At 49.0% G+C, this 13,087-nt stretch overlaps 1 protein-coding gene across 2 annotated transcripts in view; it reads left to right on the top strand.

The window, feature by feature from the left end:
* The first annotated feature begins 10,247 nt into the window (after nucleotides 1-10,247).
* Nucleotides 10,248-13,087, top strand: part of Cpxm2 (carboxypeptidase X, M14 family member 2) — a 116,456-nt gene continuing 113,616 nt past the window's right edge. For both annotated transcript variants that reach the window (XM_041666558.1, XM_041666559.1), the window contains exon 1: nucleotides 10,248-10,647. In XM_041666558.1, coding sequence (XP_041522492.1) covers nucleotides 10,332-10,647 — 316 coding nt within the window. In that variant the 5' untranslated portion in view covers nucleotides 10,248-10,331. The remainder of the gene's footprint in view (nucleotides 10,648-13,087) is intronic.

Here is a 13,087-nt window from a genome sequence, read left to right on the forward strand (position 1 = left end):
CTGTCCTGAGTCCACGGAATTGCAGATGTGGCAATCCAGAGGGGGAGGAAGAGGAGAAGGCCGGCAGGATGGGTTTCCTGGAGTTTAGCAACTCCAGAAAGTAGAATGTGGAAGAGAAATACTGAGGTGACCACAAGATGCAACCTGGCTTTTTCACACCAGGGCAAGGTTGGTGAGATGCAGGAGGAGAGGGAATTGTTGAGGAGGGGCCCACCAGATCAACAACAGCCCAGGGTCTGAGTCTGGGGTTTGGACACTGGCTGGCAGGGGGATCCTGATGGTTTGGGCTTTCCCAGGAGTAATACAGATGGTCTTGTCTCTAGGCAAGGATCCTGGGTATCATTTAGCAGATACTTTGAAGAGAAGCTGCAGGTAGGAGAAAGAGAGGCAGTGGGACAATGAAAACTACAGACAGGAAGAGCAGGATTAGAGAGTCAGTGCTTTTGGGACTGGATGGACCCCCAGTCCACCGAGAACAGTTTGGACTAGAGCTGGTTAGACGGGAAGAAGGGGTCCTGTGGACGTGCTCACAGATGGCATGCAGCAGACTGGGCATGCACCTGAGAGTCCAGAGAGTGGGGTGCTGAGTTGGGCTGTGCCTCCGCCTTTAGGATCCTCTGACCTAGACTGGGAAGGTGTGGGGAGCTGTCACTCCTCACAGCGAGCCAGCAGCTCGGGCAGGGTGAAGAACGCCAGCAGCATGACCAGTCTCCCCGTTTGTTATGGTGCAAGTGAGTCCCCAAAGACATAGAGAGTGGCCTCTTTGGAACTGTGGTGGCTCACGGTCTGTGCTCTGTCCCTAGGCTGATCCATGTAGACATAGCTGTCATATAGCCTTCCCAGCACAGAACTCTGAGAATCTGTGACTTGGGAAACACTTGGGCACAAATGGCTCATCTTCCAGGTTGTACAGTTGTTTGGTTTTCTTTCTATAGTACCTCTGTCCCCGTTTCCAATAACCCACATGAGAAATAGCCTCAGTGAGGGTGTGTTGTTTCTGTTCAGTGCACACACATGTCTGATTAGGGAGCTGAAAAGCCCTGCTCTGCCTTCCTCTCTCCAGTTTCCTTATATGGCTGCCATTTGCCACCGCCTGGCCCAGTGTGTGCCTCCAGAGGAGCGAGGGCCTGCAGCTTCACAGTGCACAGGAGGCTTGTCCCTCCAGGCTGCAGGTGTGACTCAGGGCTCTGGGCCTCCAGATGGGTGGGTGGGGCATGGAGGTCACAGGGCCTGGAAATACACCTGAGAAGGATTGGAAAGGGGCCCTCTGGGAAGAGACAGCTGTGGTGGGAAGGGAGGAGAGCCAAATGCTAGGGAGGGGAATTCTCAGCCTGGCCAGAGGAGGGGCTCTTGAGTTAAAAAAAATTGTTTGGGTGAGTTCAGAAATAGGCCAAGGCCAGATTGAGAAAGCCCTGTGCCAGCATTTAGAGTACCTGCCCCATGCCAGGAACTACGGTGAATGTATCCCCTCTTTAGTTCCTGGGCACATGTGAAGTCAGAGTAGGGAAGACAGTATTGTGACTCAGCCTTGGTGATGGCAAGGTCCTGTTCTAGGCCCTTGTTCTCGGGTCAATTCACTTATCCCCACACTTCATCTGAAAAAAAAAAAATGGAACTACTTTACTTCCCTTTCTCCATATTTTGGGGGCAATTTTATACTTTTATACAATGAAATATGACCACATATAGCCCCCACCTCCCCCTCTCAACTCTCTCATATCCCTTCCAACACACCCTCCTTCCAATCTCATGTCTTTTGTCTCCTGATAACCCACTATGTCCAGTAAGTGTTGCGTATACATGCATGAATGTGGAGCCATCCCCTAGATCATGAGAAACATACCAGTGGCCACATCCCCCCAAAAGAATGATTTTGTCCTCTCCCATCAGCTACCAACTGTCAATAGCTCCTCTGTAAGGCATGGGGCCTGCAGATCTTCTGCTACATCTGTGCCAGGATTTGGCCTGGCTTGGTCCTGTGCAGGTGACCACGGCTGCTCTGAGCCCATGAGCTGTGTCGGGTCCCAGGTAAGGAGGACTGCGTTTCACAGCCCTCCTCCCCATCCTCTGGCTCTTAACATCTTTCTGTCTCCTCCGCAGTGACCTGACGTAGATGTCCTGTTTAGAGCCAAGTGCTCAGTCTCATGGTCTCAGTATTATGACCAACGTGCCTCAGCGCTTACTGCTGACAGAAGTGTCTCTTTACAAGGCTGAGAGCGGCCCAAGGGTGTTGGTGCTGGAGCTGAATGGACCAAAGGGAACCGATTTTTTTATCTTAGATGAGGCCACCAAGGTGCAGAGAGGTGTCCTGATCTGTGCTGAGGCATAGCTGGAGAGCCAGATCTGGTCGCAGAAATGTGGTCACTCTCTACCAGCCTGTCTCTTATTCCAGTCACAGGAACCAGAGGAAAATGACAGGGCTGGGCCCCCCAAAGGAAAAAAAAATCAAGATGCAGAGTCAAGAAATGAGGGATGTCTCCAGACAGAATTCTCTGAAAAGGGCTCCCTGAGGAAATGACACTTAAGTTGAGACCTGAAAGATGAAAGTGTTTTTATTTATGTAACTAATAACTGGAAGGTTTCATTGGGAAAGAAACTACTTCATAGTGATTTTAATTGTTGCTGGGCTGTTTTCAGCTAACTTCCTCAGAGTATTTCCAGAGAGAGGGAGAGAGAGACACAGACAGACAGACAGACACACACACACACAGAGACAGACAGACATTAAGTTGTTTATATATTGAGGTAGGACCCACACACATGGTCCTGGGACCCCGCAAAAACCAATGGGAGACATGCAAGTCCTAGTCAGGCAAATGAGAGTCAGAGGCCAGTGGCTTCCCAGGAAGCTTTGCTTTCTCTCCTTTCATATCCAGGCTCAGTAACTAGCTCAGTTCACCTCTCTTGGATGACTGAGCCATGGGTTGGTCTGCCTCTAGTTTTTGCTTCTTGGAGGAAGAGACCTGCTATGCCTGCCAAGTAGCCACACCAGGTGAGAACACTCTGTATATGACAGAGCCCCCAAATCCCTAACTTTGGGCTCTATCATTGTGGGATGAGGAATGGCTGTGTTAAGGTCATAAGAATGGTGGGACTTTCCCCTGTCCCTGAGCAGACTGGACCAATGTGGAGAGAGACACCTGGGGTGTGTGCAGTGGTCAGCAACGGTGGCTCCTCCAGACTCCGAGACTCCGAGGAGAAGGGGGTCCCAGAGATGTGAACTTGCCACTTTCAGTATCTGGTTTATCTATGTGTGTGTATCTATCTATCTATCTATCTATCTATCTATCTATCTATCTATCATCTATTTACTGAGCACAGAGTTCAACAAACCTAAAGGCTGATACTTGGGCACTGTCTGTTGAGAGCTATATGCATGTTTCCACTAAATTCTCACCAGGATTCCCTTTCCACTCAGAGAGGTTGTCCCATTTTGCACACATGTAAACTGGGCCTGGAGTTTCAGTCCTGCAGCTCCAGGCTGCACTGTGAGTGTGGTAGATTCAGGATGAAAAACCCGAGGCCTATGCTGCAGTCGCCTATAAAGCCTGCCTGGGGCTTCAGGTCCTCATCTAGTCCCTTACTCCCCTCCCTGGGCATTGGCTGTCTTCTTGTGGAATTTGCTTACTTATTAAGGTAAAAGATTTATGTGCTTCCACATGTAATACCTTCCTGTAAGCAGGATGGACAAAGGGCCTTCTGTTTGATTCATTGCAGTTTGGAAGCTTCAGTCTAAAAAGGTGGAGAATTACATCCAGGTGCTGGTAATGGGTGCCAATTTGGGTTGCATATCCAAAGCGTTAGGTCCTAGACCTTGTGATGTCTAGTAGCATCAATTTGATGGGATTTCGCGTTACCATGGAAACTTGCCTCTGTCTGTGAAGCACGTCTGTGACAGGTTTTTAGATTTGGTTAGTTGAGGTGGGAAGGCCTACTCTAAATATAGGTGATCTTGGGTTGGAGTCTCAGACACAGAAAGGCGAGGTGAGGTGAGCACCAGCCTTCATTTCTCCTGCCTCTGACCATGACTGCAGTGTGACCAGCCGCCACAAGCTCCATCCTTTGTTAGCTTCTCTGCGAGGATGGACTTTACCCCCCAGCCCGAAAGTCAAAATAAACCCTCTCTCTCTAAAGTTTCTCTAGTCGGGCCATGACATTTTATCACAGCAAGGGGAAAATGGTGAGTAACGATCTTGAGCTTAACTTTCACAGAGAAATGGATTATTTTTGTGGCTGTTTATCACCTGCTGGCACAGCTTGCCCTTCCTTTGCTCATAGACAGAGAAGGAAATGAGCTGAGGTGGAAGGAAACATCGGTGTCAGGCTTCTCCAGGGAGCTCCAGCCTCAGAAGCATCTGGGGCTCAGCACAGGAGTCACAATCTGAGGATGACTTATGGGTGGAGGAGCGATGGCAAAGCCTTGTAACACACCGTGTTCCCTGAAGGGTCAGGGCCTTTGCTCCTCTTCCTGCTACTGTGTTACATCACTCTGGCAAAAAGCAATTCAAAGGAGAAACCACACAGTTTCAGGGTGCAGTCTGTCATGGTGGTGAGGACAAGGTGGCAGGAGCCTGAAGCAGCGGGTCACATGACATCTGCAATCAAGAAGCAGAGGGAGATGAACGCTGCTGCTGTCCAGCGCCCCTCCCCCATTTCTACAGACTGGGACCCTGCCAGGGAATGGCACCTTCCACCCCATACATGCCCACAGGTTCGTCTCCCGGGTGATTCTCGATTCTGTCAAATTGGCAATGAACCCTGACTACCGCAGTAGGGACATCATTTGAATGTAGTAAACTATGGTATATCTCCTTTCCGAGTCATGATCTCTGGTACATGCGTATTGAGTATTAATCTGCCTGCCTGTTTGTCTGTCTATCAGTATATCACAGACATCAGAAAAGGACATTTGATAAATGTTTTATGACTTTGCATTTACTTGATTATCTGTGTTGTACCCTATGGCCTAGAAGTAATCATAAGGATATAGAATAAGAAAAAAATTAATTTTCTTTATGTAGTAATTGGTTTTGGCTAATTATGTTTGAATGTAAAGTATCTCCCATAGGATCATGTGTTTAACTAGTTTGGTTTCCAGCTGTTCGTGGTGTTTGAGGGGTTGGTGGAACCTCACTGGAGGAAGTGGTCTCTTAAACGTAAAAGTTTCATAACCTTACCCACTTCTCATCTGATTTATACTTCCATTTCCACTGAAATTTGAACAACCTGTTCCAGCCAGCACAGATAGCACCACCTTCTGTTACACGTTCCCTGCCATAATGAACCGTATCCTCTCAAACTACGAGTCAAACAAATCCTTTTTCTTATAAGTTGCTCTGCCAGGTCATTGGTCCCATTGATGAGGAAAGTGACTCATATGACATAGATCAAAAGTGCTCGATCTCAGAGGGTGCCCAGGAGGCTCTGGCTTTTCTGAGTCCAGCATCTTCCCAGGTGTCTGCTGGGTTGCTTTTAGCTGGGGTGCTGTTAGTGTCTTGTTGTTTACAAAAGGAATAGCTCATGCCCACACATGCTTCCTCAAAGGTCGAATTGAAAATGAAATCACAGAGAGGGGAGAAAGCTGGGTTCCAAGGGGGACCCATGAAGTAAGAATAAGACAGCAAAAGATGCCAAATCAACAGGGGATAGGGATAAGAACAAACATGTTGAAGATTAAATACGAAATGGATAATTATGTAGTAACGAGATTGAGACAGTACAAAAGACAATGCCATTTAAATCACCACATCTCAACATAGTAATGAACAGGAAAAGCCCTCCAGCTTCGTAATTATAATCATAGTTGCCATAACAACTCAGTATCTCTCTCCCTCAGCATCCATCTCCAGACTGTATTTTTAGAAATGGGCTGTGCCCAAGTATGTATTTTTCTTTATATAGAAACTAATTTTTCAAATTACTGATCCTTCAAAAAAAAAATCCAAAAGAGTAACAGTCGCAGGGATAATTAGGGAAATGAGCAGGTGTGAAAGTCCATTGTGAAAAAAATGCTATAAATGTATCGATGTCTTGACAATATTTGTTTCAACAGAATGTTCTGTGGAACTGTGCAGTCTCTTTTTCCTTGTCAAGCAGCTTAACATAAATCTCCTCGGTGGGGCTCATAAATATTTGAACAATTGTTAGCTGTGTAAGGTGTCTGCGGATTATTTGACAAGTACAGATTTATGTTGTATAACAGAAATTGGCTTAACGGCATTCTGAGTCTCAGGGATGGATGAACAGACAAACACTGGCTTACCTTACTTAACAGAAATACAGTAGCAGATTCTTGAGCAAAGCAAACAATGAGCCTGTGGCAGACTCAGGAAGCAGGAGGGATTCCAACTGCCATTTTGCTCCCCCATCTGTAGCTGTTCCCCATCCTGGAAAGCCTTGGATTGCATGGCTATCATCCAAGAGGAGCCCACATTTTATCAAGCTCCACTGATCCCCTGGAGAGATGTTCCAACCTTGTTGGGGTCTCAGACTAAAGTTAATCAGAGATGTTATTAGATTAAGAACAAAGACAGTTTCATAGAAAAACACTCTCTGGCTGGTGCTATGAAAGACCTTTGCCAAGTTTAGTCATGTGACAAGGATTTTCTGTCTCTCTTTGTTTCTGCAAAGAATATAAAATGAGCAGATTATCATAATCATCAGTTTCTAAAGAGCCTGCAAAAGCTGTGCCAAACGCTACAGAGAACACACCCTACCGTGGTCACCTGTTGGGGAGTGGAGAGGACTGACTTGAAGCATGGTGAGCTTGAGATCTCATCTAGGTGGTTTGGACCTGTGTGGGGTCTTCACTTGGGGAGTGACATTGGACCTGGAGAGTAGGTGGGAGCCTCAAGTGCACAATGTCCCGCAGGTCAGTGAGCTGGAAAGCAGTGTGACCAAGTACGCGAGTGTTGAGGGGCTCTGGCATGGGTCTCTGAAGGAGACACAAAGGGATGAAGCAGGAGCAGAGGAAGTTAGCTGAAAAGTAATGCCAGGGCTGGCATAGAACTCACTTAGTAGAGAGCTTGCCTGCACCCATGAAGCCTCGGGTTCAGTCTCCAAGACTGCAATAATATGGGGCTTAGTGGTTGGTGCATGCACGTCATCCCTGCATCTCAACACTTGGAAGGTAGAGGCAAGAGAATTAGCGGTTCAAGGTCATCTTTGGAAATACAGTGAGTTGAAGACTCGCCTGAGATGCACCAGACACTGCTGATAGCTATCACAGGGATGAAATGGGACAGATGATTGGCTGGAGAGAGTCCATCAGGGCAGTCAAGAAGGCAGAGACCTTCCCTGCAGACAGGCAGGCACTGGGAGGCGGGAAGAGGCTTGGGGATGAGAATACTAGCTTCAGCTTTGCTATCTTTTCTATATTCTGTGACCTTCGAATGCCACAGATTTCCCAGTGAGTATCCCCAGAGAGAAAGAGAGACAAGGAATACTGCTGCTGGCTGTCACTCTGGAGAGCTGGCTCTGAGCGATCAGTCTCTGTTCTGTTTGTCCTGCTTGCTCTAATTATGCATCTCTCCAGGGAAAACAAACAAGCAAACATTAGCAGCAAGAGCTGGGATGAGTGGGACTCATTTCCTGATTTAAGGCCTAGGCAGAAATGCACATTCAGATGGGGACATTCTCTGGAAGCTTCTTAGACCTGGAAGTGCAGGTGCATGCTTCACTGTTGACCTTGGAGCTGCCAAAGGGAGCTATCAAATGGTCTCAGAACTGAGGGGTTCGAGGCTACCAAGATTTGCTATGCTCTAACTACTGGCTCAAGCAGGTTGTGTCTGGGCCATTACCAGTTGCTGTATGTCTGAGGATGACTCTGTTCCCATCCGTTCTGTAGGATTCAAGGGGAGGTAGTGTTAAATTTCAACTGTCGGAGTCATGTGAGAAGCACGTAGTGTTTAGGAGCCTTTGTAGGTGTGCGTGGGCCTGGTGTCTGTCTGCCAGAACACCTACCCTAGGTAATATGCAAATGGTTCTCTTGCTGGTCTTCATCAGGAGTGTGGCTTGCTGATGGAGCCTCTTTCTTCTGCTCCACACAAATCCCTGGGACTCATTTTCTTATCCGGGGTGGCTGGCTTTAGATAAAACAACCCCTGTGAGTGAGCTCAGAGGACATATACAGAGAAGAGCAGATGGGGTCCAACTGAACCCCATGCCTGCCCAGAATGCTGGTGGAGAAGAAGCTGTCTCTTCTCTTCTGGAGAAGTTTTCTGAATCTTGCATCCTGAGTATCCTACAGGCTTGACCACTAGATCTAAGGCCCTCTGGTCTTCCCCCATGGGTCCGGTGTCAGCTACAATTTCCTTTTGCAAGATCCTTTTGTTAGGGAGTTCCTCAAACTGCAATCCAAAGGCTGGCTGGGTGGCCTGAATAGGGACATTGAGGCAAAGAACAAGGACAAAAGAGTGAGGCAAAGAATGACAGCTGAGCCGGCTAACACCCTGACGTCAGGGGCCTCAAGCTTGTGATTCCCTCTCCTAGGCAAATAGGGAGGCCATATCCCAGTGCCCAGGTTCACTCAGAGGCATCCTAGAATCATAGTCCAGGCCCTCGAGGCCAGACTGAAAGACTGAGGGTTAGTCGTCACTGTGACTGGCAGGCACCATGCCCCCCCCTAACTCCCGCAGGCATCTCTCTGAGTCCTTAGATTCTGTGAGTTAAGTGTACGGAGTAAACTGGTGACAGCTGGGGCAAGTCTTGGTTTATCTCCACGCCTCCTCTAATCCCATGAGACTGTGCAAACTGTCTAATGCCGACTTGACAAGAGCTAGAGTTATCTGAAAGGAGGGAGCTTCGATTGAGAAAAAGCCTCCAGAAGCCTTTGCTGTAAGGTGCTTTCTTAATTAGTGGTTGATGAGGGAGGGGCTGGCCCATTGTGGGTGGTGCTGTTCCTGGGCTGGTGGTCCTGGGTTCTGCAGGAAGGCAGACTGAGCAAGCCATGGGAAGCAAGCCAGTAAGCACCGTCCATGACCTCTGCATCAACGCCTGCCATCAGGATCCTGCTTGAGTTCCTGTCCTCACTTCCATCGGTGATGAACAGTGCCATGGAAGCGTAGGCTGAACAAACCCTTGCCTCCCCTACCTGCTTTTTGGTTATGGCGTTTCACGGCAGCAAGGGAAACTTGAATTAAGACACTATTCCCTAGCTGGAGGTAGAGAGGATTTGAAGGTGTGGCTTAGGTTTGACCTATGAGTACTGACTCTGAGATGCTAGGCAGCCTGCAAAGACCCGAGGCAGGCCCTGGAAGGCACACAAACCAGAAGGCAGGCAGGCAGGCTGTAAAACGGTTTCAGCTGAAAGTCAGGGAATATATGGAACCCCATCTGTACCGCTGCTAGAACCTGACTCAGCGACATCCTAAGTGGCTAGAAAGTCATTCTCCTCCCCCTCCCTGCCCCAGAACTCTCTGCTGAGTCCCTCAGCTACACTCATACTTTAACTTCAGCCTCAGACATTTAACCCATGAGTCAGTAGGTCTCTTGGGTTAACCCTGTCTCAGTCAGTTAGAGGAGCCATAGAAATTGCTGCAGGCCCTGGGCCTCCAGCGTTCCAGCCTGGAGAGAAGTTGGGGCCACTAGCTTCCACTATATTAGAGAAGACTAAGAAAACCTAAGGCATGCTCTTTAAAGGTGGGGACCACTTTATCAAGGGGAAACAACACCAGGTTTCTTCAGACAGGCCTGATCCTTGAAGAGACCAATGCCCTCTTGTAACTTATGAAATGGTGGTCTTTGATTGGCCCCATTCTCTCCAACAGGAATATTCTGGAGGGTTGAGAGCAGGGTTCTCCAGGCCCTTAGGTTCTGCTCTCAAGGAACTTCATCCAGGTACTTGGGGTTTCTGCCTGGGCTGAGAGAAGCAAGACAGGTAGGCAGCCTTCTGGTTCTATCTAGCCTCAAGATTTCAGGCTAGTTTTAACTCAGGTTTGTCCTTCTGCAAAAAGGAATGGAAGACACAGCCCGAAGTTCCCTCTGAAAATCAGCATGCCCGAAAGTCTGAGAAGGGGTGCCCAGCAGGACAGAATGGAAAAGACAAGGAAGGCTGGTTACAGTCTTAGAATGAATGGGCTTCCAACACCTGCTGGCGAGGCCCCGGCAGGAAGGAGGGCGGGTCTGCCGGCGCCTCGCCTCTCCTGGGCGCGCCCCTGCCCGCCCAGCTCCGGCCCAGCCCCGCCCGTCTGGCCTGTCCCACCAGCCAGGGCCCGCCGCATCTGCACCCGCTTCAGCGCCGGGGCCCCTGTCCCGAGCCACAGCAGTCATCTGTAGCCTGCCTGTCGCTCCCGGGAACCCGGACCCTGCCCAGGGCGCAGAACGGGGCGGGCATGGCCCATCCAGGAGCCGCCTCCCGGGCGCTAGCCTTGGCACTTGTGGCGGTGGCCTTGGCTGGGGTCAGAGCGCAGGGCGCAGCCTTCGAGGAGCCAGACTACTATGGCCAGGAACTCTGGAGACGCGGGCGCTACTATGAGCATCCGGAGCGGGAGCCCGAGCTCTTCTCACCTCCACTGCATGAGGGTCTCGGGGTGAAGAAGCAGGAGCAGCAGGAGCAGCTCCAGCAGGAGCCCAGGCCGCCCAAGAAGGCCGCCAAGCCTAAGAAGGCTCCCAAGAGGGAGAAGGTAGTCGCAGAGACGCCTCCACCAGGTAACTTTTTTCATCGGGTGACCCGAGGGGGCGCCCGCGGTCGCTGCATTCCAGGGGACACCTGGCTTCCCAGTATGTCTACCTCAGTGATGCCAGCCAAAATCCTGTGGTGCTGGCTATTCACTAGAGATTGCATCCAAGTTAAGCCCATCTTACTCTCCCTGCCCCCTCAGGCAGAATTGTACACTTTGGGAAGCTGCCTAGGGAGCCGGCCCCAGTGTCCCAAGAGGTGTCTATTGCTTCTTCCTGCTCTGTCTAGGTCTTCAGTCTTCAGAGACGTTTTCTTCAGAATGACTTTAAACCATTGGCATGTGACTGGCTGGTGTAATTTGGCAGATGGCCTTGGGCAAGGCTTGGTCAGTGGCCTTTATTCAGGCTGTGTCCCTTCTCTGTTCCCTCCATCCTCCTGCCAGTGGGCCCCTTGAATCCACTATGCACAATATGGCACAGTCCCAGCTGGAGACTTTGGACCACTTCTGGTCCCGGTAGCAGCCAAGATTCTGCCAAGAAAGGGCAGAGACTACATTAGCCCTGGAAAGTTCTGAGTGGCGGGCAGCTTGGGGTGAGCTATGCATCCTTTGCGTCCATCTCATTTTCCTTATTAAAAGAGTAAATTAAAATCCATGTTCACTTTCTTCCGGTCCAGTCGTTATCACACAACCTGTGAAGAGGACTTTCTCTCAATTGTTTCAGATGGTGATTGCTCAGTGTCAGAGCTGTGTCCCTCCTATTTCAGCCTTTGGAAGCCAGCAGGAGAGTGACCAAATTCTATGACCTTGCAGTGTCTTTGCCTGTAAAGAGAGTCATGTACTAGGTCCCAGAGCTCTGAGCTCAGAAGTGGCTTTTCATTTGGTTAAAAGATACCAAAGTCATCAACCAGGGTGGCAAGGGTCTGCATCTGCAGACACTCCTGAGGGGCTGGCCCCATTTGAGTACCACCTTTGTATAAGGCTGAATCCCTGCCATATGCTGTTGACAGTTCTGTGGGTTGTGTGACCCCAAATAGATCCATAGGAACTTCCCAATGTTCTCTCTCTCTCTTTCTCTCTCTCTCTCTCTCTCTCTCTCTCTCTCTCTCTCTCTCTCTCTCTCTCTGTGGTTTAACATGGATTAAAATGTAGAAAACTGCACTGGCTTGAATTAAAGGGTGGGATGAGACACTGACTTTAGTAATGTCCGCTGGTCTCATTAAGTTCTCTTCCTAGCTCAGGAAAATGGCTATCCTTGTTGTGTTACAGATGAGGAGCCTTAAGCTCAAACAGGGGAGGTAAATTATTTTATCACTGTCTTTCTTGGGAGAATTGAAAGCCTGCCATATCCCGAGTCTGGGTGACAACATGAGCCGGGTCTTGTGTGAGGATTAAGAAATGTCAGGTAGAAAAGACAGAGATAAAAAAAAAAAAGAAAAGAAAAAAACAGAGATGCAGGATAGAGTCAAGAGGACATCCAGTAAATTCTAAAGTTCGCCCTGCATTTATGTCTCAAAAGCTTTAAATAACCCAATCGAAAGAGGAGAGGAAAGACAAAAGACTCCTTTACCACTATACTAGGAACAAACAAAATAATCACCTCCTCAATACCCAAAGCATCAAGTAACCACATGCTCTGTCAAAACATCCTGTTAGCCATGCCCTGGGTCAAACCTCCTGTTATAACCTTGAAGGAGCAAGAATAGACCTGAACTCTCTGACCTTTGGTCAAGGTGGAATGGATCCCCATCAGGGAGCTCCCACAAAAGCCCACCTTATCAGCCAGGCCTTGGGATTGCCATTCAGAAACCTGGAACTTAGGGTCCACTTTTTGAGCCCCAACTGCTTCACCTGCAGATAGAAAGCACAGTGTTTGCCGCTGCATTTTACTGTGTCTGATGATGTCACAGCCTCTCATAACATCCTTTAAGTGTGCTAGGGACAGAGAATATAGGACAGCCTAGTCCCTTCTCCAAGGACCTCACAGAAGTTGTGTGACTCTGGGGAAATAATCACAGGTGTGCTGAGAGTCGTATAGAACATGGGATGTCAAGACAATAAATAGAAGGATGAGGCTAATGCTTTCCAGGGGGATATGGCTGACTAGGCCTGATTAGTGATCTGAATTTATTTGGGTACTCTTACTAGTGACCAGTTATAATCTTTCCTGACAGCCCAGAAAGTCACAGCCCAGCCTCAACAGTGTCCCCAGCTTATGTGGTGGGGGCTCAGCTATTACAGCCCAGAAGTGGCTCTCCTTCCTGCTCTGAGCATCAGCGGTTATCAGCCTTGGAATGGGGGTCTCTGAAGGAGAAGAAGTCGGGTAGAATCTGGTTTGCAAGGAAAGAGTCATTTGCCTTTGGAAAACCACCTTGCAGATAGAAGTTGGCCTGGGACAGGATGTTAACTGTTCATGGTGAATAGTTAGTCAACCAGATCTTGTCTCCAAATGGAAGACATCCTGAAGCACC

Source organism: Microtus oregoni, unplaced genomic scaffold, assembly GCF_018167655.1.
Source record: "Microtus oregoni isolate MIOR12 unplaced genomic scaffold, Mior012 000016F_ref0000370, whole genome shotgun sequence".
Classification (NCBI taxonomy): domain Eukaryota; kingdom Metazoa; phylum Chordata; class Mammalia; order Rodentia; family Cricetidae; genus Microtus; species Microtus oregoni.